A 26,866-nucleotide genomic window follows, 5' to 3' on the forward strand; every position below is an offset into this window, starting at 1 on the left:
GGAGACCCTGCCTGCCCCTGAATGCCATGGCTTACGAAGCCATACATGGGGAACCTTGATACCAGCAAGGAGCAGTTCAACAACAGGCTGAGCAAGTGTATGTATGATTTGTGTATGTCCAAGTATCATCTGCAACCTTGTCCTTTGGAGTACAGTGCAGCGGGGACTGTACTTCAGCAGGGCTAAACTGCAGAGGTACAGGTGTTGAGTGCAGTGGTACTGGGAGTCCACAGGGCTGGACTGTGCTGGGACAGGAGTGGAATGCAGCGAGTACAGCCTGGAGTCAGGAGGTTGATAAGAGTGTGTTGACGGTGGGAGGCGCATGGGAAAGTTTTGCGACAGTTGCTGCAGGGGAGGGTGGGCGTGGAGCTGCTCGGTTTGCAGTGCTAGTAGTGCCTGGAGCGTGTCCGCTTGGTGCTCCATAACCTTTAAAAGCCGCTCTGCGGCTTTGTTCCGGCATGCCGCATTCTCCTTTCGGTCCCTCTTCTCGCTGTCCCGCCACTCCTTCAATTCTTGTTTTTCAGCCGCAGCGTGCATCATGACATCACACAGAAAGTCCTCTTTAGTTCTTTGTGGCTGCTTTCTAATTCTGCCCAGCCATTCATGCAGTGATAACAAAGAGGGAGGCTGGGCTCCCAAGGTCATATCTGTGAAGCCAAAATGCAACATTTTACAGAAGCAGTATTGTTTGCAACACACCAACCACTGATTCAGTGATTTAAAACACAGCCATTATTCACATACCTGGTCCCTAACTGGCTGACCCCAGGCAAGCTCACGTGAGCCACAAGACCCCCAAAATGGTGAGTAACCACAGGGGCAGGGGAAATCAGTGATCCAGGACCATACCGTACACTGGGCATGGGTCTCTTGGGGAGAGCCAGCACTTTAGGGGGGCCTTATAATCATTACTGTCCCCACGTTTTCCACAGGCTGTGTTCATTATGGAAGATATCTCGCTGCTGAGGGTGAGCAGGGAATCAAGGGAGGGTCTTCTCCAAGACTGCGGCTTCTGCCCTGGCCCTTATGCAGCTCGCCTGTGTGCAGCAGTGGTTCCCCCCTGCCCCCACCTCCCAGTGACAGCAGAGTGGCACAGGAAAGTTACCGTTAACGGGGAAAGAAGTATCCACAGGGGCCTTCGTAGTGGAGGTGGGGTCACCGCCGAGTATCGTGTCCAGCTCTTTGTAGAACCAACACCTCATGGGCGCAGCCCTGGAGCGGTGGCTTGCCTCCTGTGCCTTGTGGTAGGCGTTTTGCAGCTCCTTCACTTTGACCCTGCACTGCAGCGTGTCCCGGTCATGGCCCCTTTCTGTCATGCATCATAAAATCTGTCCACTGGTATCATAATTCCTACAGCTGGAGCGCAGCTGGGACTGGACAGCCTCCTCTCCCCAAATGCCGATGAGGTCCAGCAGCTCGGCATTGCTCCAAGCGGGGGATCGCCTGGCGCGTGGAGCAGGCCTGGCCACCTGGAAACACACGTCACCGAGCAAACAGGAAGGGGACTTTCAAAATTCCAAAGGAATGCACAGGGTGGGGGTGACGGTTGGCCACCTGAGGGCAGGGCAGTAGAGTTCATACCAACGACCGGAGAAGCGAGAAGAGGCATTGTGGGACACCTCCCGGAGCCCAATCGCAGCGCTGGAATCGACCAGGGTGTTGACACTGGCACCGCGGCGCTGTAGCCCCGGCGCAGAAAGCCGCACGCCTCTCGTCGGGGGAGGTTTTTTTACAGCGCTGCAACTGCACCATGTCTGCGCACTAAGTGGCTTGGCCACAGAAAGCGTGTTCACCTCGGGAGTTACACCGCAGAAAGCTGCTTTACTGCGCAGGAACTACACAGCGCCTCAGTAATGCCCACCAGACATGCCTGGACTTGTGTGTTCCCTAACCACATGGGACTAAGAGTATAAAACTGAACACTAGGGGCCCAGGCTTGGTCTTTCTCTTTCCCTCACCTATGCTGCAAGCAACAAAGACCCTCAGAAAAAGACAAGACTCCAACAGAGGAGATCGGCCCAGGTTTAAGGGACAAACCTGTATATTAAGGACTGCAATATCCAGTGGGGTGAGAAAAACTGCTTAATCTAGATGTTGCCCAGTCTAACAGGGTTGAGAGTTTAAACTGCATGCTTATATTTTATTTTATTTTGGTAACTAACTCTGACTTTTTGCCTACCACTTAAAATCTACCTTTTGTAGTCAATAAATTTGTTTAACTGTTTATCTTTTCCAGTGAGTTTGTCTGAAGTGTGTGGTAAATCTGCTCAGGTTTTGCAAAGGCTGGTATATATCTACTTTCCATTGATGAAGTGGTGAACCAATTAATAAATTTGCACTGCTCATCTTGAGCAGTGCAAGACAGTATATTCCGGAGGTACAGTGCTGGGAGCTGGGGGGATTTGGCTCTGGTGCCTTTCTCTGTGTGATTCATGAGTGGCTCTGGGAGCACTCATGCAATCTAGCTGGGTGTTGAGTCTCCCAAGCAGTTGTGCTGAGCGATAACGGCACCTGGAGGGGTTTGCTGCTGGTCACTAGCAAGGCATGTGAGAGACAGCCCAGGCTGGAGAGAGTTCAGGGGGCACAGCGGTTCCACGGTCCCAGGCTGCACCCCAGGGAACCTGTCACACACAGAATACCAGAAAATAACGTCATCTACCAATGGATTAAAAAAAATTCTTTTATTAATGTTTGTTATTGGTTCACTTCAAGAACCCTCTAGTTCTTGTAGTATGGACAGGATAAGCAGGAAAGCCAACTTGCTTGTGCTATCCCAGTCATCACTTTACCTCAATCATCACTTTACCTAACTTTTGCTTAATTCCCTATGTGGACCCAATCCAACCCTCACTGAAATTAACCGAAAGACTCCCATTAACTTCAGTGGGAGTTGAATCAATCCTGGTAAGAGAGACGCACTATTACTCTTCTCCTCCCCGAACGGCAATTATACTCCTAATTTTTTTAAAATCTCTTCTCATACGGCATTCATCAACTCCAGCTATTGCTCTGAATCATTTTGTTGTTGTTTTTCTCTGGACCATTCCTATTTCTGATGATCCTCTTTTAAGATGATGTGAGCAAAACTGAACACAGTGTTCAAGATGCGTTTGTATCACTGATGTATATGATGGCACCATTATTATTCTCTTCCATTAATGCATCCTAACATCATGTTCCTTTTCTTTCTTTTTTATTTTTATTTAAACAACATTCTAGCTTGGCTCAATTCATGGCTGCAATGGGATTATCCATATCCTTAAAGTTAAGCACATGCTTAAGTCCTTTGCTGAATCAGGGCCATAGTGTTCAGCATCTTGAAGGACTGAGTCCCATATGTATTTCTAGTGTGTCTCTGACTGTAGCATTTAAGTACCAATTTAGATTTATGTATAATAATGTTTCTTTCTCATAGGATCTAGCATGTGTTTTGTTGCTGCAGTACCCACAAGCTGGGTCAGACGAAGGTGCAAGAGGCTTAACATGGACATTTTTCTATTGCATTTTATCTAGATTTTAATCCACTGCCCACCACTATAGAATTTGAGTGGCATTGGATACTGAATAGCTATTGTTGACACACAGAGTACTCTATTTCAGTGGTTCAGAACCACTGATTGACCATTACCATTCTGGTTCACTAGTAAAAAGAGGAATTCCTATAAATTAGGGTGGTTCCATAGAACACCTCTAAAAGGGAGAAGGAGGTAACTTCTTCTACTCCTGCATCTAGTATTTAAGAAATATAATTTAACTATTTTAACTTAACTAATGTTACATATAGCACTATCTCAAGAGACAGATGTTACATAAATTGGTCTTGTCCCCAGGCAAAAAGTAAACAAATGTCAGATACACAGCCATTTATTTTATTAATTAAAAAAGAAACATATCCAAAAGGCAACACTCAGATACTACAGAGATTGAAAAACCTAAGTTTAGATAGTTGAAATTTTGATACTTTGTAATTTTACTGCAGCACATAATGTGGTGCGCTCAAAGAAAAACCAAACTCTGTATGATTCCAGGATCAATTAACAGATATATTTTAATTATTAGTTGGCTGCTAGCAGTCATGTGACCGCTGTGAGCCAAAAGAAGGACTATGGGAGGGAGAGAGGGAGTGGAAAACGGCATAAATTCCCTAAAGGAAGGTTTTTATTGCTGTTTTTTCTTCAGGTAGATACATGATGCCATAAGAATGGAGAAATATAACAATATCCCAGCACTAGAACAGAAATAATACACAGTAAAGACAAAGGGACTACTTTGATGATTCTATTACAGTCTATCAACAAATAGTTATTTAGAAGGCTTTGGTGTTCTGTAATTTAAAAAAAATATAAACTTATTTAAAAATAAACAGTTGTACTCCTTTCACAAAGCAACCTAAAGCATACTTTACTTTTGATAGAACTTTATCAAGTGGTGTCAGCATAGTTGCTGGGAAAAGGAAAGTTTAAACTTCATTTCAAAATAGAGAAGAACTGTTGTGGTTGTATGTGAAACTGGTTCAAGGAAGGAACACAGTTCCAAAGGAAGAAAGGCCTGGAGGTAAAATATAATTTAATAAATGGCATGGCCTACACTCTCCCTTAAGGTATTGAATGAAGCCATTTCTATTGGAAACAAGGCATGAACAACACCTCCTGGGTGTCATGAGGTTCACCTCCCTCATGATCTGGCACTTCCCCAAAAAAGCACTGCCTCAGCCATATATCAGACAGAGGGTGTACTAAGCTGATAAAATAGACACCATCAAGAAACAATTGAAACAGAACTTATCTCTTCACCAGTTCCCTGAAGTAGGAAGATGACAGGTAAGCAATTACTTGACAAGCAGCAGCTTCCTGACAGTTGATCCAATCTCCCTAGGCTGTATTCTTGTTTCCTCTAATTCTTCTTCTTTCCTAGGTACCTCCATCTTCATCATACAGACTGAAGACCTACTCAGGTAAAAGTCCCTTTGAAGTCAATGATCTCAGTTACACCAGTGTGAATCTACTGACATCAGAGTAGTTACTACAGATTTACACTGGTGCAAGAGAGCACAGAATATCACTCTCGGGGAGTTCTGTCTGAGGAAACTTTGAATAAGTACTGTGGGGTTTAGCTGTTATTGGAAACTCTGCCCAAGAAATATAAACAAAAACAGAGTATAGAAACAAGAAGATGCCTATTTTGACAACTAGTTCAAACAAATTGGAAGCTATGCCCCTTATTTTAAGGTGTAAGATATGCATCTAATGTTTTAAAATGTAAAAGTAAAAAGGTTTTCTATAAATTTTTCATTTGTATTTCCATATGCCTTGAGCAACTCAAACAACTGGAAATTCTACTTTTATATCTTCCCAGAGCTTCTCAACCCCACAGCATGTAAGCTAAAATCAGGCCTGCTCTACATTACAAAGTTAGTTCAAAATAAGCCCTCTTCCGTCAACCTAGTTGTGCACATTTCTACACTTAAAATTTGTCTCCCACCAATGTAAATGCCCTGTTACACTGACACAGTAACACCATCTCCCCGAGTGGCATTGAGCCAGAGTTGATGTACTGAGGTCGACGCAGCATGAATGTAGACACTGCATTACTTACGTTGACTAACATCCTCCAGCTGCTGTCCCACAATGCCCAACACTGACTGCTCTGGTCACAGCTGTGAACTCCTCTTCCCAGGGTCACAGAGACAGAAAGGTCCCCCTTCCCTTTAAAGCCCCAGTGAATTACTGAAATGCCTTTTCCTGACTGTCCAGCTTGGCGAGCACACCTAGCAGTGCTCCCTTGTTGTGGCAACTGCCCAGCTGACTGTGCCTGCTACACGCTCCAGACACGCTTCAGCTTGGAACAGACAGGAGATAATGGATCTCCTGGGCCTGTAGGGAGAAAAGGCTGTGCAAGCACAGCTACGGACCAGCGGCAGAAACATGGACATCTACGAGCAGACTGCACAGGGGATGCAGGAGAAGGGGTCTGACAGGGACCAGCAGCAAGTGCCCCATGAAAGCAAAAAAACTGCATCAGGAATATCAGAAGGCTAGGGAGGCAACAGTCGATCCAGTGCTGAGCTGCAGACCTGCCACTTTTAGAAAGAACTGCATGCCATGCTTGGGGGAGATCCCACCACCATCACATACCACCATTGATATCTCCTAGGAGCCTAAACCACTGACCCCTGATGTGAACAGTGAGGATGGGAGACATACAACTGCGGGGAGGAGTCAAGCTATGCCAGGACCAGTTTGACGCTCCACCGCAGTCCTGTCAGTCTCAGCAGTCAAGTGCGGGTGAGCACAACGCAGGGGAAGGAACCTTGGGTAAGTGTGTAATTGGATTTCCCATTACAATAATGTACTGATGGCACCCCCAAGTTAAGCGGACACAGCTACTGATTTTTCATTAATTTACTTTTACTAGAAGAGGCAATAGTACAACAAAGAGAGGCAGTGTTATCATCTGCTTTTCATTCCCTTGTAAAGTTAGGCAAAGGGCATGGGCGGCGTGTGAACTACCCATTTGGGAAGGCTAGCCACTGGCCCCACCCCTCCCAGAGCCCCGAGCCGCCCACCACAGCTGGAGGAGTCCTGCCACAGCTGCCCCAAGTCCTGGCCTGCCAGCCAGCCCAGGCCACCCCACCCCAGCTGGCCAGCCCCAGAGTGTGCACCAGCCCCAGCTCCCCTGTGCTGCCAGCTGGCCTGCCCTAGCCCTAGCCTGCTTCGGGGAAGAGGAGCGGCCTAGACTGGGGCCACAGGGGAAGAGTGGGAGGAAGGAGGGAGCCTCGGGTCGGAGTGCAGGTAGGGCCATCCCTGGCTGTTTGGCGATGCTTTGCCTCCACTGGTCTGAGATATCCACTGCCCATAGCAATGGGGTCTACGCAGAGCAGTTTGTTTATGTACACAGGGATGTCCCTTGAATCCTCCTGAGAGATCTCAATGAAACTTTCATGGAGGTACTTTGCAATCCTCTCCTGAAGGTTTCTAGCCATGGAAGCCTTATTTCTTCCTCCGCAGTAGGACACTTTCCCACACCAAAAAGAAAAGGGGTATTTGTGGCACCTTAGAGACTAACCAATTTATTTGAGCATAAGCTTTCGTGAGCTACAGCTCACTTCATCGGATGCATACTGTGGAAACTGCAGAAGACATTATATACACAGAAACCATGAAACAATACCTCCTCCCACCCCACTCTCCTGCTGGGGTGGGAGGAGGTATTGTTTCATGGTCTCTGTGTATATTAATGTCTTCTGCAGTTTCCACAGTATGCATCCGATGAAGTGAGCTGTAGCTCACGAAAGCTTATGCTCAAATAAATTGGTTAGTCTCTAAGGTGCCACAAGTACTCCTTTTCTTTTTGCGAATACAGACTAACACGGCTGTTACTCTGAAACCTTTCCCACACCAGTCAGCAATAACTTCGGCAGGCACCATTGCAGTACACAGGCTAGCAGCATACGGATCTGAGTGGCTTCAGGACACCACCAGCAGCTGCTCTCTGTGCCTTTGTTACCTTCAGGAGTGAGATATCAGCTAAAATAACCTTCACCTGTGAAAAATGGTGCCATTATTCACTCCCATTAACCTATCCTTATAGTTTCATGCAACCAAACAATTCCCTCACCCCTGGCAGGCCATACTCACCATGGATGGTTCTTTGAGTGGCATGCGCACAAGCACCCCAAAGCATAAGTGTCAATAAGCATGTCTTGTTTAAAACTGTAGGGGAAAAAGCAAAGGGAGTTGAGTCTCAACTTTCACTTTCTGTTGTGACGATACTGACTATGGCACTTCTGCGTGTTTTATCTGCAGCTGCTGCCACTGCGGCCTCAAAAGGTCCCCCTTCCACACCTGTGGATCACCTGAGCCAGATAAGGAAAAAGAAGAGGACTTGGGATGACATGTTCAGTGAGATGCTGCAATCCAGTGCTGCATCAGACCGTGAGCAGAGTGCCTAGAGGGTGAACACTACAGACAGCCTGGAGAAAGAATAAGCAGACAGGAGAAAGGCCCAGGAGACCCAGAGGGAAAAGGAGAGGGAGATACACCAGGGCATAATGGGGCTTCTCTGGTAGCAAGCACAGATACTGCAGACTCTTGTGGATCTACATGTTCAACAGTCACAGGCTCGCCTCCCTTTGCAGTCCATGGAGAACAGCATTACGGCACCTCTCTTCACCCCTCTTCAACATTCCTTGTGGCATCAGGGGCTGCATCCCGACCCCTACCACCCCACTCCTAGGGACATAAGGGACAACTACAGCTTCATATGCACTGACCTGTGAAAGCCGCATTCTTTCCCCTTGTTCTGTTCCATTAATTTATGAAGGTTTTATCGTATTTGCTTTTAAATTGCACAGATTTTTCTTTGCACTGGTTTTGTTATTGAATAAAATCCTATTACCTATATTTTGAAAATGATTAATCTTTATTATTTCACCATATATGCTGCAGAGCGCCTAGCACTGCTGAAAGCACCCACTTACTTGTTACTATACAGTTTGACACAACTTACAGGATCAGCGACAAACACAGTGTAATAATAAATTTACAGCAAACACCTCAAAATTAATAGGTGCATGGACAGTGTTATATTCATCAATGTACAGTACACCAAGCACCACACAATTCTTAACAGGCTCAAAACAGCAGGGCGAGGTAGAGCACAGTATAAAATGCATTACTGTGGCTCACTATTAAACTCTTCTTTCAAAGGCTCCCTCAGCAGCATAAGCTCTTCTAACGGCCCTTGTTTCTGATCATAAAAGAATGTCCCTGCTTGAAGCTTTCTGAACAGTCCAGTGTTCTTAAAGATACATCCGTCATGCACCTTCCCTGACCAGCCCACACTGATGTTGGTGAAGCATCTGCAGTGATTTACCAATGCTTACATAACCATAGAAAAGTAGCCCTTTCTGTTTATGTATTCGGTGGCAAGGTGCTCTGGTGCCAAAATAGGGATTTGTGTGTCATCTGTTGTTCCACAGCAATTTCGGAACCTGATTGCTGCAAATCCACATTGTCAAGAATCACAGTCCTGCATAGCAGGAGACAATTAATGGCCCTGCATGCTTGCATGACAGTGGCCCCTCCAGTGGATTTCCCAACTCCAAAAGGATTTCCCGTTGACTAGTAGCAAACTGGCATTCCAAATTTCCACAGTGCCACTTGCTTCTTTACTCTCAGTGCTGTTCTTATTTTGGTGTCCCTTTGTTAGTGTGCTGGGGTGAACTTGGCACACAGATCCAAGAATGTGGCCTTGTGAATCCAAAAGTCCTGCAGCCACTGCGCATTGTCCCAAGACTGCATGATGATGCGATCCCACCAGTCAGCGCTTGTTTCCTCAGGCCCAGAAGCAGCTCTCCACCATCTGCAGTTGCTCCATGAACACCACCAACCACCTTGAACTGGTTCTCGCTATGATTCACAGCAATCCGTCCTCCAAGGAAACATCATGTCTCCCACCAATTTGGTTCTTCTTAAGGCTCTGCAAATACTAGAGGATCATGCATTCTGTGCTTGCAAGACTTATGATAATAGTGCAGAACTGTGCAGATTCCATGTATCTGTCAGAGGATGGGTTGCATAGTTTCTTGGGATTTTTAAAAAAGCACAAAAATAATGGGATATAGATGACAATAGAGGATGGAGACAGCTGTACACTGGGAAGTTGACCTCTTGCTCCAAGTCACACCTGCACAACTCGTTTCTGTCCCACCGTGCATTGCCAAAACTACCCAAAAAGACAGTGTGCTGGACAGTGGCAGGTTGCTCACTGGGATACCTGCCCATGGTGCACCACACTGTGCAATGACGCAAGTATTCCTGGTGAGTATGCACAGAACCAACACAAGGAACCAAGTATGCATGCCCACAAATGAAATACTAACTGTGGAGGCTTTATGTTGATGTCACTTGTATCGACCAAAGTTTGTAGTACAGATGCCCCCTGACTTATGCAATCGTTCCATTCCGGAAAGCCTTGCGTAACTCAAATTTTGCATAAGTCGGAAACGTATACCTGTACATTACGCAAAAATTTCCACAACTCGAAAATTCTATTTCTGACTTATGGAACTTTTTCCGTAAGTGCGAATTTGCGTAAATCGAGTCTTGCGTAACCCGGGGAGCGTCTGTATAGACATGAACTAATTCTTGATTTCTGGAAGCCAATTAACCATGTAATATTTCCAAATCTTCCTACATTGCTTCAGTTAAGGGCCTTGTCCTCACAGATACAAAGAAATTAATCATATCATGCAAATGTCTGGACCAGATAGAATCTCCTGGCTTTCATCTCTTTACACAAAATGAGGAATTTCCTCCCGCCTCTCGTGGGCACCCTCTTTCTGGTTGGGTGTGAGTATGCTTTCCTTGCTGTTCTTACAATGGCGTAGCACCTGCCTCTCATGAGTGCCCTCTGGCCGATGGTAGTTCGGCAGGTCTTCAGTGACTCAGCCCTCTGGCCAAGTCACACATACCGTCCCCTTCTTCCAGGGTATACAGTCACCTAGTATGGGGTCCGTAGCACCAAGGCTTTCTCCCAAGAGGCACAACAGGCGCCCATCTTGGTACCCTCGGTTGGTGGCCTTTCGGCAGCCCTCGCCTGGGCTCAGTCTTCAACCAGACCAGCAGGGCCCATCATGGTACCCTTGCCTGGTCTGGCTAGATTCTGTACTCAGCCAGCCTGCAGTGAGCTCTCCCCAGTCCTGCTGCTCTTCCATCCAGCCAGGCACTCGGTTCTCCCTCTTCAAGCTCCAGGAAGCAACTGACTGCTCTGCCTCTGCTGCTTCCTTTTCTATGGCCCTTCTGGCCCCTGATTGGCCACCTGAAGACTTCTCCTCTGCTCATTTCTGGGGCAGGGTAAGGCACGGCCATAAAGCCTCCAGCAGTGGACCTCTGGACCTAATCCACCCAGTCAGACTCCCCCAGAATTACCCTGGCCTGGGGGGCAGGATGTGCAATATGCAGTTCTGAATCTGTGACATGCTGACTCTGTAACATGCATCTCATAGTCCTACTAGAAATAAAATATTTTTAATGTTGGAATGGGTGCATTCTAAGCTTTCATTGAAACATACAGCATTTACTTCTAAAACCTGTAAATTTCCAAGACATTAGATCCTAAAATCAACATGTTTAGACATTGAAAATATATTCAAGGTAATTTTTAGAGGTTTCTACAGGGTATGTTATAATTTCTTCCTTTTTTCCATATAAAACTGAACTCATAGTAACTAACGCAGTCTGATTTACAAGTGGAGGGAAATGAAAAATAGTACCAATAAAAAAGTATAAAACATTCTAAACTATTCCTAAATTTTTTTTTCCTGTAAAATATATGTTGTATGTTGTATATAGAATACATGACAGTAGAGGTGTGGTATAAAGGTTTTATCAGCAAAAGCTTGGGATGGCCACCTAGTACTCACAGATAGTGAAGGTTCTTTTACTTATGTAGACTATCACAAAAAAGCACCAATAAAACTTTTCTATCACACTATATTTACCATCTATCTATTCTGCTCACTCATGTTTTCTTTATATATTCAAAAATGTGTAGACATACGCATTGTTCTTCACAATTGAAATTTAATATTGTACAACTAGAACTGTGAAGTTCTGGGATTTGAGCTCACAGGAGTTCATGTGGCCTAAACCCCCATGAATTTCACTTTGATTTTTTAATTTTTTTTTTTTTATTAACAACCTCTCCAAAAAACACAAAGCAAAACTAAGCTGAAACTGCCAAGTTTTGCCTGGCTTCAATTCAAAATGACACTGTTTTATGCGGTCTCTGTCCAAAAACAAACTGACAAAACTCAGTCTAGCATTTTAGATCTCTGTGAAGCTAACCCCTTTGTCAGGTTTGCAGCAAAGCCCAATGCCGGGTAAGATTAGTCTGGTTGGAGGTTTCACTATAAAAACTTCATGTTGCTCAAGTACGCAACTTACTAATGTCCTAGTGAACCAGTTGGAGCCTCACTCAAAGCCCATGTCAATGAGAGCCCGCAGTCAAAGCCGCCACTCTCCAGCCGCCCAGCTCTGAAGGCAATAGCACAGAAGTAAGGGTGGCATGGTATGGGATTGCACCTTTACTTCTGCACAGCTGCTGTTGGGACACTGCTTTCAGAGCTGGGTGCCCAGCCAACAGCCGCAGCTCTCCAGCCACCCAGCTCTGAAGGCAGTGCAGAAGTAAGGGTAGCAATACAATAACCCCTGGGAATAACATTGTGACCCCCCTGCAACTTCCTTTTGGGTCAGGACCCCCAATTTGAGAAATGCTGGTCTCCCCCGGGAAATCTGTAAAGTATAGGGTAAAAGTACACAAAAGACCAGATTTCACGGGCAAAAGACCAGATTTCACGGTCTGTGACATGTTTTTCACGTCCATGAATTCGGTAGGGTCCTACCCATAATGTATCCAAAGTTTTAGCGGATCATATTCTATACCTCTACCGAACACATTAACTCATAGCAGCCAGTTCACCATGTGAGCTGGCAAGGACGGTAGTAATTATTACATATTATACTACTCTTCCAAACACTGTACACACTCAGCATTAAATTTATCATGTGATGTGCTCATAACGTAGTCCATAATTCTTGATTTGCACCTATGCAACATGGGCATAAGTGGATGAAACTCCACTGAAGTCAATGGAGTGATACCTGTAACAATAACCATTTGAATCGATGATTACTGACTTATGTGATGTGACAAGCATATTAGCTTTTGTAACCTAAACCCAGGTCACCCTAGGTGTGCCATATATATGTGACATAATAGCTTGTGGACAGATATTTAAATAAAAGTACAGATATGTACCCAAGGCATATTATGTGGCCTATATTCCTCACTTCACACAGAACAGTTTATTAGTATTATTATTTACATTACAATAATAGCTAAAAGCCAAACCTAGATCAAGGTCCCACTATATATGCACATAGTCCATGCCCCAAAGATCTTATAGTCTAAATAAACAAAAATGTCAACAGAAGACAGCTAGAGGAAATCATTATACCCGTTTTCCCCTCAGTCTTTTGACAATATCAGTTAATTTATTTTCAAGTATTATCTTTTTAAGATCTTCAACAAAAACCAGAACTTAAAGAAAGAAGCTGGGTTCCTTCCAACTGTTTGCACAGCAAAACTGGTGTTTAACATCTGGGACTATTTAATTCTTGAGTAAATCACAGATTTAGAACTGCTTTCTCCCAAAGCTTGGATTTTTAATATAAGCATGCACTGCACCATGTCAAAGATCAGAGGCCGCTGATTTCCATGTATGACTTCCTCGGTAAAACTCTCCAAATGCCTTGTCGGACTGGGAACAGTTGCACGTCTTCTTCCAAGAGACATTTATTTCAATTTTTGCTCACAGAAGGGTCATGGTAGCCATGATGAGGCTAATATGAGCAAGAGCCTCTTTCATCACCATAAGTCACGACACTGACAATCTACTGTAGAACAAGCAGCAGCCTTCTTCCGTTCTCTCCACCACTACCGCATTGTCTTATTTTCATGACCAGAGTGGTTGATCTTCAGCTTGATGATGTAGCAAGTATCTTATTGATTTCTCATGCACTCCCCCCATTCACCAAGTAGGAATGCTTCTATTAGTGGCTTCCCCATCAACCTCCTCAAGGTGCTCTCAGAAGAGATGATTGCTCTGCAAAGTTCACAATCTGGAGTTCTCATTTTCAATTAACCTGGGCTGGGGCTGGTTAAGCAAGTGGAAGGAAAAAACAATTTCAAGCAGGGGTACTGTACTCTCCTTTTCATTTAGCTTCCCTCTCATATTCAATACCCACTTAACCTTCACACAACTTCAGGGTCAAAACTTGACTAACACTTGGTAAATTAAATCCATGGTACAGTATTCTCACACTTGTAGCATCCAAATTAAAAGTACCTCTAAGAATATTTAAGCTAAAACCCATCAAACAAAGGGCAAGCTAGAAACCTGTAATCTATTCATGACTCAGACACTGATTTGCTCTGTACTCTTTGCAAGCCATTTAACTCTCTATATATCAGTTACTGCATCTGTGGAATGGGAATGGGAATAATAAATTTCATTGAGATCTGTGACTGAAAAGTACTATCTACCTTAGTGCAAAATATTGTGGGTGCGGGTTTGTGTACATTACCACAGGGAAAGCAGGGTTTATTGGGTGTCTGGGTACTAACAACAGCAGAACAACACAGCTTTCTAGAGGTGCACTACATGAATAATAATATATGGACAATTAAGCCTTCTTAAGAGTGTGGATTCTATCCCTTGGTTTTGATACATGATGATTAACCAGTGCCTTACAAGGAACGCCTCACCCAGAAACAATGACAGTCTGCACATTCATTCCCCAAGGACACAGTATCACCATAAAGGAATGTGATCAATAGCTAGCAAACTAAGAGGAAAAAATATTGGGGTACTTTCATTTCCACACAGGATAGACCTGAATAAATAAATGTAGTGGAAGACAGTTGTGGTAGGAAATACCTGTTCATTATTTCCTGCAGCTCTAGGTATTAACAGCCATACTCATAAAAAAGAGTAATGGGACTTTTGGCATCAGTACTGTATTTATTTAAATTCTAATCTGAGACACATGACAAGCATCGCTGAGTAGTTTGGGTAACATGCTGCTACATTTATCTATATCCACTGTACTAAAATACACAGGATAAGATTCTGTCCTGCTAGGAAGACAGTAATTATTAAGTGGTCATTTTCTATATTCCATTATACAGTGGGGAAAAATAAAACTTCTATAAAACTTACATAAATGCGATGCACCACTTAAAGTGACCTGGAGACTGTGTTACTGTGATACTTTATCAACCTTTCCCAAAGTGTATGGTGTGTCCTGACCAACTGCTTGTCCAGTGGAGGGATGGGGGAGAGGGGGAGGAGGAAGAGAAATGGAAGTCGTCTTGCAAGCTTCCCCCATGCTGCTCTGTCAACAACATGGAGGGGTTGAAAGGTGACACTACTGATTTCATTTTCCTGAAGAAAGGCTCAGCTTTCAAAAGTTTGGAAAATGCTATTGTAAATTATATATATTTAAGTATCCATTTGCTCAACGTACTAACCACAGAGACCCCTGTATCACATTCTACAATGATGAGACACCACGATCTGGGCAACAGGCCCAATTCTGTCCTCAGTGAGAGTTTTGTCATGGTGTTCAACAAGAGCAAAGACAGACCCACGGTCTTATGAAAACATGTTTGCATTAATGTGGTTGTCACATTATACTCCATATTCTTTGTTAAAATATGCTTCTGGTAGGATAACTAAGGTATGCTTTATGCAAGATAACTCTTGTAAGGTATTATTGGAAAGGTTATAATTTACTGAACATGATTGTCCTATTTGTATGCATGTATCATTTCTGTATCTGAAATTAGGGATATTGACTATGTATCGGTATTTCAACAATGCTACTTTGGGTGACGCCCACTGCTAACACTTAAGGGGGGAGGCGGAAGCTAGGAAACAAAGGACTCCCGCCTTATGCAAATCTTATTTAAGGGTTGGGAGGTAATCCAGGTCATCAATTCTCCCCTGCTACCCCACCCAAGATGACTGCTGGAAACAACTAACACTGAACGGTGGGGAAAGAATTGAACCCAGGCTAGAAGGGCATCTGGCCTGTGAAAATTATTAGAACCACATTTACAGTGAGAACTTGCATGTAAACAGTTTCTTTAGTGTATTAAGATTAGTCTCCATGCTCTGTTTTATTTTCTTAGTAATCTGCCTTGTTCTGTCTGCTACCTCCTTAACTACTTAAAATACGCCTGTTATAGTTAATAAATTTATTTCTGGTTTACAATATAACCCAGTTTATGTGATTTTTAACTGGGGGGCAAGAAGTTGTGTACACCCTCTTCCACATTGAGGGAAGAGGTGAATTTCATACAATTTGGGGTTTGTACTCCAAGGGGGGGTGGACATCTGGGTGCTAGGGCAAGCTCCTTAAACTGAGCCTTCCCAGAGTGGATCTCTGGCTCTCTGTGCAGCTGGGTGTGGCCCTGCCTGTGTTCTTGGCTGGAAAAGGCTGGGGAGCCTAACCCATCAAGGTCAGGTAAAGGGGACCCAGCCTGACAGAACAATCTGACTCAGTGGTGTCCCAGCATACCAGGTGATGTCCCAGGGGGTCCAGCCCATCACAGTGGTAATTCAGGATTCAACCTTTTCTGCTTGACATCATTTACTCTGGAAATAATCGTGCCTGGCTGATGCAAGCATGTGCAACATTATATATAATCTAATCCAAAAGTGAAAAGAAGAAGCCTGTGCCCACGGTGTACTAAAAACTAAAGAGATAATGCCATATGTTATGTGGACTTCTGGAAGTTTTACAATACAATGTTTAAAGGAGAAGCTCTGAGCTAGTTAACTCCATCCCTTGTAATGTTCCTTTACCGTGACTACTGCCTAGTAAATATTTTAAGTTAAGAGAAGAAAATAATGGACTGAATCAATTTCTAATTCTGGACTCAGAATCCTGCATATAACAAGCCACAAATACTGCCATGGAGCACTCAGTTCCTATACACAGAGGTGAGCCTTTACAACACTCAGCAGTTGCAACTGCTGCCAGATCAGGCATGGAATTAAAGTTTTCCGCAGTATTGTATTCATTCTACTTAACCAGAGAATGGTTGTGGTGACATTAAACTGTGCTAGATTACTTAAGAACAGTGTGGAACCGAGGCCTGAAGTACCTCTAACCACCATGCCCTGCCTTTGTGGCATACACATAAAGAAAGGTCAAGTCACAGATTTTGTAATCCAACCAGATTCATCTTCCCTCAAAATGCCCTGACCTATGGTCACCATTCCTTCCGAAATAAGGAGCTGTAGGACATGTATCTGACTCAAGTAGCTGACCACATGTTTTAAATGAGGAGTAATATACCATTTTCTCCATGGTTTCCTCATTTAAATGTTTAAATAAATAATAACTCAAACACCACCTACAGTAGATGCCAACATGTTGTCATAGAAAACTGCCATATAGAATGTAAATCTTGAGTCACATTCAGAAAAAAAATAAAAAGCTCAACATGCTAGTGCCCCCACCCCCATCTCCAACCAGAGAGTGTCAGCAAACAGTGCCAGAAGTGTGAATACGAATGAAGAAAACCAACATTGCTCGACAGGAAGATAAACAGAGTCCTAATTTATTTCTACCAGAATTTCTATAAAGTAAAAACAAACACATTTTCTATGCTACCTCCTTTTTATTTTATTCTCTCTCCCCTACCTCTTTATTATGTACTCTTCCACAGACACATTTAAAGTGCATCTCCACACTGTTTTTTCCCTAGAATCTTTTTAATAATCAAATTATCATTTAAGTATAACCTGTTTCTCTTCTTTTATCATTTCTTTTCTCTTCAAAGTTTTAATTTTATGTGCGTTTCATAATTTTCCTTCCTCACCAGCCACAAAGCACACACACACAAGCTCTCATATTCAGTTTTATTTCCTCACACAGCTAGCATCACCACTTTGCTTAACTTCTCTCTCTCTCTGTGGTCCACTTTACGCAAATTACCTTCTTTCCCTGATGACCTTCTTTACTATCCACTCAAATATTGTGTAGGGTCTTCTTTTCCCTCTACTTTCTGCCACTTCCTAGTTCCTCCTTTCTGAAATGTTGAGCACTGTGGCACGGAATCATTTAAGCATGGGAGTAGTCCCATTGTGTTTTAAATTAAGCACATATTTAAGCTGCTTGTTAGATCAGGACCAGAGCTGCTCAGCACGTTGCAGAACCGAGTCCTTCATTCTAGAATCTAAATAAGGGTTTTTTACCTAATTCTATTGAATGCCTATCTAAAACTATTCATTAAGTGACAATGCACTCACTGAAAAAACAAATTAGAAACAGGACATCACCAGAACACACTCATTGGCTGTTCTCACTTTGAGGACAAGACATTATTTCCAGATTAACTTTTGTTGTTATTGTCCTCCCTACCCTGTCAGCCCTTAAATAGATATCACATAACTAGAGTGAATTTCACACTACTCAGTCTATTCTCCCAGTGTCATAAAACCTACCTTGGAATGCTTCACTACCCATCTTGCAGTTCCAGCTTTATTCTTGGTCCTTCTGTCATTTAACAAACTATGAAAAATCTGCAAGTAATCAGTGATTTCAGAAGAAATGAGAACGTGCAGTTACTTCTCATTCTTAAATAATATCCATGTCTAATGAACAGGTTTTCATTTTTCACCTCTCACATGGGAGGTACAAAAGCTGTAATGCTTTAACACTTCAAAAAGTTAATTGAAAACCATACAACCCATTTTATCATCACACCATAAACTTTAATAGCAGTGTTTTCCATTATAATACATATGTTTAAGTAGCTGTGCATGAACACCATAAACTGTCACTAATTATTTCAGAGAAAGTACCTCTAAAGTTATAGAACTACAAAGAGTGCTGACACACCCAAGATTTTGATAGAAGGTGAACTTCAAAGGTAAGAAAAATCAATTGGTTTGGGTCTCTTTTTTGCTTCTTTCTGGTGTATAAAAAAGACAAACGGAAAAGTATTTTTAATGAGGTTTTTTCCTACGACTTTTTTTAACCTTAGAAATATCCGTAATATAAATGTTTGCCTTCTCTGTTTTTGCTGGAGGTCTCACTGGAGGACCAGAAAATGAGGTGGGAGCTTGCTCAGCCCTCCATTGGGTCCTGATTCAGGAAAATACTTAGGCACATAATTAACTCAATCCAGCACAAGCTTGAAGTTAAGCACATGATTATATGTGCTTCCTGTTGCCAGCTCTCACAATTTTACTGAGAGTCTCATAATATCTGGTGTTTTACTTAAATCCCCAGCTCCTGGAGTTACGGGATAACATGAGAATCTCATCTTAAGTGTGTTTTTTTTTTTTGTAAGCCCTTGGCGTTGTGAAGAAAGGCTTGAAATACGAACACTAAATGTTTAAAAAGCAGAAGGCAAATAAAAAGACCCAAAATGTATTATTTTTTAAATCTCATGATTTTTAGGGGCCTGACTCGTGATTTTTGAATGCTTGGGGTTTGTACCTCTGGGATACTTTCCTGAAATGGGACCTTGTCTTGAAAAATAAATAGGAATGACAATTTACAGCAGTCAGCAACATCAATCACTAGACTTAAGGCTGTGCACTTGGACTTTCAGAAAACCTCTGACAAGGTTCCTCAGCAAAGGCTCATAAGCAAACTAAGCAGTCATGGGATAACAAGGAAGGTCCTCCCATGGACCAGTAACTGGTTAAAAGATAGGAAACAAAGGACAGAAATAATGGTCAGTTTTCACAGTGGAGAGAGGTAAATAGTGCCCCCCCCTGCACCCCGCCCAGGACCTAGGACCAGTGCTGTTCAACATCTTCATAAATAATCTGAAAAAAAGGATACATAGTAAGGTGGAAAGTTTGCAGATGATACTAAATTACTCAAGATAGCTGGGTTCAAAGCTGGCTGTGAAGAGTTACAAAGAGATCTCACTAAACTGGGTGACTGGGCAAGAAAATGCCAGGTGAAATTCAATGTTGATAAATGCAAAGTAATGCATATTGGAAAACATAATCCCAACTATACATACAAAATGATAGGTTCTAAATTAGCTGTAACCACTCAAGAAAGATACCTTGGAGTCATCGTGGCTAGTTCTCTGCAAACATTTGCTCAATGTGCAGCAGCAGTCAAATAAGCAAACAGAATGTTAGGAACCATTAGGAAAGGGATAGATAATAAGACAGAAAATATCATAATGCCACTATATAAATCCATTGTACACCCACACTTTGAACCCTGTGTGCAGTTCTGGTCACTTCATCTCAAAAAAAAGATGTATTAAAATTGGGAAAAGCACAGAAAAGTGCAACACAAATGATTAGGGGAATGGAACAGCTTCCATATGAGGAGAGATTATAAAGACTGGAACTGTTCATCTTGGAAAAGAGATGACTGAGGGGAAATATGATAGAGATTTATAAAATCACCAATGGGGAGGAGAAACTGAATAGGGAAGTTTTATTTATCCCTTTACATAACACATGAGCTAGGAGTCATTAAATGAAATTAATATGCAGCAGGTTTAAAACAAACGTAAGGAAGTACTTCTTCACACAACACAGTCAACTGGTGGAACTCATTGCCAGGGGATGTTGTAAAGTCCAAAAGTATAACTGGATTCAAAAGAGAATTAGACAATTTATGGAGGTTAGTTCCATCAACAGCTATTAGCCATAATGGCTAGGGGTGTAATCCCATGCTCTGGGTGTCCCTAAACATCTGACTGCCAGAAGCTGGACTGGATGAGAGAGGGTGGATCACTTGATGAAATGAAAAATAAGATGTGATTCTTACTAGAGTCATAGGCTGAAAAGCTCAGATGTAAATAAAAGACTAAGATGTTCTCAAAGATTCATGTCATGATTCTAGTTCAGACCCATTACAGAGGAAGAAGAAAGTCAAAGTCTGAATCCAAACTTCTCCACAGTTTACAAGCAGGCGGGAATACTTAGCAAACATGACAGAAGAACTTACAGCAAACTAGTGAAAAACAGACTCATTTCAAACCCAATCCTGAAATACTTAGGTATATGCTTAAGTAGTCCCACTGAAATTCACATGCTTAAAGTTAAGCACACATATAAGTGTTTGCAGGTACAGAGCTTTAATGTTTAAGCCAGGGCTCGTTTAACATTTCTCTCTTTATGGAAGATTTTCTTGAAGGCAAGGGAAAATGTAATTTGTTTGCACTGACATTGAGAAAAATACCACTGGGGATCAAGCTGAGTACAACTAAATTGATATAGTTTTCCACCACAAATGATATACCATTGCAGTCAGTACTGAAGTCTGTTTACCATAGTTTAAACTTAAATCTCTACAAAGCATTCAAACAGAACAAGTTTGCAGAGAAAGACGCAGTTATTAGGAGTTCACAGGTAGAATACATCATTCACCGAGGGCATATTTGTCGGCAGAAAAGTTGCAAAACGCAATAAAAACCCTCTAAAAGGTAAATATCTATAAATTTCACACTTGATTACCCAGTAGCTGTAACTGCTGACAACTTACTGTGGTTTACATCAGTTCCCAAGGGTCTCAAGCCACTGCTGATTGAACAGATTACAGTGATCTACTGTTAGTATAAGCCCCTAGGTAGGCATTATGATACGGTTAAAAAAAAAACAAAAAACAAAACCTGTAAAACTGTAATTCCACTGAACCCTTTATCTCTTCAAACCTGTCTTCTGACATTTACCATAGCCGTTTCTGCACTGCTGACAATGGCTATTTGTTAAAAAACTGCAGTGGAAACAAACATCAGGATACATATGAAGAGAAGAATGAGTAACTGAATACAGCAAATGTGGTGGGGTGTATTGACCCAATCCTTGGAGTGGCATGGAAGGAGTTAACCCTTCTGCTGGCTGCTGTTATTTGTAACCAGTGTAAAAGACAGATGTCATATGACCACGGCAAGAAACAAAAAGCAGGCCTGTCACTCAGTTTGGGGAGGCTAGGGGATGAGAAAGATCTGATTTAGGGCTCTCCATAGGTCTGAACCGGGACCAGGAGAGATGCCCAGAGGGAACTGGGGGCAAGAGCCCAGGAAAGGGCTATTGGGAGACTTAGGAGAGGAACAGGAGGATCAGGACTTTCCAGAGTCTCCCAGCAAGGTTCTAAAGAAATTACAGGCATGAGAGAGCAAGTGTGTGCGCACAAAAGAACTAGTTCCTGAAGCCTTGACACAAGGGTAATTGGGAAGGAAGCCTGGGGAAGGGAGCAAATGGACTTCTTGACACAAGGGAAATTAAGATTTAAGAAGAACTAAAACGACCTGGGATACCCTGCTCTAATGTTAAGTGCTGAGTACCTTTATATTACGTTCCAATAAACAGCCCCAAGAAAGGGGAACCTACACTGCGACATGTGGAGTGGGCACACTTTGTGGTACCAATAGAGAGGAAATTAAGATGCTGACATTCAGACAGAATCAGGGTAAGCCAACCATCACACACAACCTGAAGTGAGTCTGAGAGAAGCTTCAAAATAAATTGTGTTATATACAAGCAACTAATAGGTTAACACTTGTCCTGCTGAAATCAACAACAAAACTCCCATTGATTTCAATGGGTGCAGGAGCAGGACCCAAGCTAATGCAGTCACAAGAATCAGACAATTTAATTACAGTTCTCTTTTCCTTTTGTGTGGAGAGTACAACAGTCTCATTATATGGATGCAAAACATACATGACCAAATTCTCCAGCTATTCCTGTTTGAAACTAGGTAATTCACACAAGACTTATATAATATTAATTATACTCCTTTGATTAAGAAAATCAAAACAGATGTGGAAAAAAAGGTCAAAATATAAAATTTCATGGTTGGGCAAAACTGCAGCAGTTAAAATGAATAACTTACCCTGAATTAACTTCCTTTTCCAAACACTTCAGGTTTTAGTCCAGGGAGTCTCTTAGATAATGGCAATCCCTGAGAAAAAATTTCATTTGGGAAAATAAGAAACCCAGGGTTAAGCAATCTACTTTACAAAGGCCATGGCAAAAGAGATGATTGGCTTTGCCAAACATTAAGCACTATTACAAAAAACAGTCAGACTAGAAACCTGATGGATAACACCAAATCCTAATTAGCACTCAGTAAAAATAGAACAATTAGGCATTTAACCTATTGTTAGCTCCCCTCTTGAAAATGTCTGCAATATTAAGCTTTTATCCTTTTTCCTCCTATCTATTTTCCTTATTTTAATATCTGAATTTCAAGTTTGATGTTGACTATTGTTGAAGGGGTTTCTCCATCCTTAGTATTCAAAAAAAGTTTCCAAATTTCTTTATATCAGTCAATAGTTTGAAGGGAGTCACTCCCCTTCCGCCACCTTGCTATGGTAATTCTAGAAGAACTAGGAGATGAGTGATCAGTTCTTTGGGCTTTTGTAAGACACAGAGTTTTCAGGACAATCTAGTAAAAATACTAGGACAGAAATTTGGACTTAACATGAGATAATGAAAGAGTTTAACTGACATTATCAACTGATATGAAAGAAGAGGAAGAGTAGGAGAGCATCAATCCCAGTATGTGATCAAGACCACAAAGTTGAAGAAAGTGACTGGTAGCAAGCCTCCTCAATACAACATTAGGGATTTACACAGACCAATTTAGAATTGCGTGTTTGTGTATATACCAAGTATTTTTATTTAAATTGTAGAACAAGCTTTATAAGATTTCTGTTTAAAAGAATGATTTTCATAAATAGAATTCAAAAAAGAAGAAAAATAGGTAATTCACATTTTTTGTTATATTTGAATAATAAACCCTGATTAAAAAAAACAGTCAACCTAATGCTAAATTGAGTCAACCAGACAATCCACTTTATGGACTATTTATTGAAAAGGCATCAACCTTTGTCTGAGAAAGAAAACTATTTACCTGGTTGAAAAATTCACACTCACGACTTTGAGAAAGGTGTGGGTTGATGCTACACAATTAGCACTCATATTTTCTTATATTTCTACACTGCACATTCACAATATCGGATTTTCCTTATAAACATGACTTATTCCCCTCAGAGAAGAAATGCATTGTTGAATGGACTTATACAAGTGTCTTTAAATTATGTGTGGTACATCACTTTTGAATGAAAATCTGATATTTTCATGCTCTCTTGTGACCACCAGCTAAAAGGTGAAAGCAAACCTGGAGAATGAATTTCAGTGCGGTTGAGTGTCATGCATGACATCACGAGGGCAATCTGGGGCAGATAAACCCAGAAACAGAATACAGAAAATCACACAAAAACAAGATCTCCATGTGCCCTATAAACACCAAGCACACAAAGACTCTACATTAGTCTCCAGTGAAAGTTCCCTTGGTGACTTTGGAATGATGAGCACCCAAAGAACCTAGGCAAGCAGCAAAAAAAGCCAGCAGATGGTTCTAAATGAGAATAAAGACAGGTGACTAACTAGTCTGAGAGGTATAAAAATAAAGTTGGAGCACTGCCGTGGTGTTATCATTTTTTGTAGAGCCACCTGGAGGTGTTGCGGGCTTATCTCTGAATGCCAAAAATGAGTAGTGCCCATCTGGCTAACCCTAATAAATTTCCTTCCTTCATTACGAGACTATAAAAGAATAGAATTCCCTTAGCTCTACTCAAATGCTTTCAGCAGATCTATTTCTTTAAAATATTTATATGGGTCAGGCAGGGCTTCACAACAATTTCCTTTAAGTACAATAATGCCATAAGTTCACATTTGGAAGCACATACCATATCAGTAGCAATAATAATTAGTAACTGTAGGAAGCATCAACATTTAATTTTTTAAACACAGAACTTTGGATTTATATTTCCAAAACGATCTTAGGAGGATATGGTTAGCCAGTTCAAAGGACTAATGGTAATTCTCTGCACTACTACATAGGATGCACAGCTCAGGAAATCTGCCACATTCATGGAGGAGGATAGACCATGTACAAACCAAGAGAAGAATGAGCCCATAAGAATGTGTTGTTACTCAGTTCTCTATACTCCCTACCTCCTATAAATCTTAGTTTAAATTGTACAATCAATATTTCTATGCATTTCTCCCAAGCAGTTTTCACTTGTGCAACTGACACTAACATAGAAGATGGCCATAAACGTCACTGATCTTAATGAATCACGGGTGTTGTTTTTCCACAAAGATAAATGTATTTTTCAACAAATTTTTCTTGTGTGTTGGATACACATAGATTTTTCACTGACTTTAAGCTTGTACTGTATGCCCTCTCTTTCCGTTATATTTATGACCATGCAAGGATGTTTCTAATCATAATTACTGCTGGAGTTCCCCTAGGTCTTCCTGAGAGTACCCCAGCAAAGTAAATCCTTACAATATGTAGTCTTGTTCTACAAAGGTGTTTGTTTATTAGAGCTCCCTTTCCCAATATCAGCCATACATCTGCTTTCTGGGTAAAATGTTAAGTTTAGGGCCTTCTCCTGCTTAAATCAATGTCAAAACTCCCATTGACTTCAGTCACGTTAATATTAAGAGTACGCCCTTGCTCCCTAACTCAGATATATCATTTTGGCACTAGAGGATGTGAAGTTACCAGGGGCGGACAAGTCCCATTAATTAAATCACACATCAACCAAACATTCTATCTACAAGAGCAGTTCACAAATGGATTTTTGTGGGGTGGTTGGTTTTGTTTGTTTTTTCACCCAAAATGGCTTTCATTTTCATCAAAAGTTTTCTACAATTGTTTGGATTTTCATTAAAAAACCTCAAACCTGAAAATGGTGGTTTTTTTTTTTTTTTAGCCAAAAAGTGAAAAAAGAGGTAGGCCGAGGAGGGGTAGGAGGGTTGGCTGGGCAACTCCACAGTGATGACTTTTCCACCTAGGACAAATTACTTTTCTAAAAGAGATTACACTGGGGGAGTAACCTATGCTTAAACTGCACTGAATTTGTCCCATTAACTAATTAAGGTAACAATCATCATAATAATAGATATTTCAGTTATTCGGTGATTTTCATCTGTTAATCCCAAAGCACTTTATAAAGGAAAGTATGTATCATTGGGGGAAATTTTCAAAGGCACAAAGGGCACTTAGGTGCATGACTCCTATCCCAATGGAAATTGGGTGCCTAACTTCCATTTGTGGCTTTGAAAATCTCCTCTGTTATCTCCATCCCACAGCTGGAAAAAACAAAGCATGGCGAGGTGAAAAAGTTTGCCAAGGTAACACATTAGGTAATGACAGAGACCAGAATAGAACACAGCTCGCTTGACTCCTACTGTCCTGTCCATTTGGCCACATCGCCTCAAGGTAGTGTCAAGGTAATTCTTATTGCTCACTTCAGCAGCTACTAGAACCCCAGTGAATTAAACAATTAAATTAAACAATATATTGCTGTTTTGTTTTATCCTCATCTGACACCGAAACACTGGCCTGTAGGCACGCACTCAAGTCCCTTACTTCTCTACCCCATGCTTAACAGAAACAGAATTTTCATTTTTTAAAAGTTCATAATTTGAACTAAAACATAAAAGCAAGTGAGAAATTAATTATTTGCCTTCCCTGCCCACCTCCTAAAAACACATGCAAAACTAGAACTGATATAAGCTAATCAGAATTCAGAGAGAGAAGAAACCAACTAGGTCACCTAATCTATCCTTCATGCTAATCCTAAATTGTTCCCTAAAGTAGGGGTTCTCAACCTTTTTCTTTCTGAGGGCCCCCCCAAACATGCTATAAAAATTCCATGGCCCACCTGTGCCGCAACAACTGTTTTTCAGTAAATTAAAAGCTAGGGCCAGCATTAGGGGGTAGCAAGCAGGGCCCCATGACGTAGGAGGGCCACATGAAGCTAAGTTACCCGAGCTTTAGCGTCAGCCCCGGGCAGCAGATCTCAGGATTCGGCTTTCTGCCCTGGGCCCCAGTGAATCTAATGCTGGCCCTGCTCTCTGGTTTATTTTGACTGACCCCCAGAAACCTACTCGCAGCCTCTGGGGGGGCTCAGACCCTGATTGAGAACTGCTGCCCTCTAAAGCATGTGAAAATATTTTTGTGTTATCACATGACCCCCAAAATCACTGCAAATTGATAGACATTCACATATCATAGTGGTTAGCGTGCATATCTTTTTATTTTGAAAGATAATGTCTTTCTCAGAAATAACATATGCTCCATGCTATATGGCAGTTAAGATTTTTTTAAACTTGTCTCCTTAATTCAAACTGAACTACTCATCTTCCAAATGTGGTGTTATGTTTCTCATGATAATCTAAATAAGAAACAGAAAAAAAATTACAGCACTACTCAGGATCAATGTA

At 41.9% G+C, this 26,866-nt stretch overlaps 1 protein-coding gene across 10 annotated transcripts in view; it reads right to left on the reverse strand.

The window, feature by feature from the left end:
- The window catches only part of FARS2 (phenylalanyl-tRNA synthetase 2, mitochondrial), a 430,241-nt gene that overhangs the window by 386,221 nt on the left and 17,154 nt on the right, over window positions 1-26,866 (reverse strand). The window contains exon 1 of one of the 10 annotated variants that reach the window (XM_073332129.1): window positions 7,638-7,726. The exons of the other annotated variants lie outside the window; for them this stretch is intronic. Coding sequence (XP_073188230.1) covers window positions 7,638-7,661 — 24 coding nt within the window. The 5' untranslated portion in view covers window positions 7,662-7,726. Of the gene's footprint in view, window positions 1-7,637; window positions 7,727-26,866 lie in introns of those variants that run through there. 10 annotated transcript variants of the gene reach the window in all.

This window comes from Lepidochelys kempii, chromosome 2 (assembly GCF_965140265.1).
Source record: "Lepidochelys kempii isolate rLepKem1 chromosome 2, rLepKem1.hap2, whole genome shotgun sequence".
NCBI lineage: Eukaryota > Metazoa > Chordata > Testudines > Cheloniidae > Lepidochelys > Lepidochelys kempii.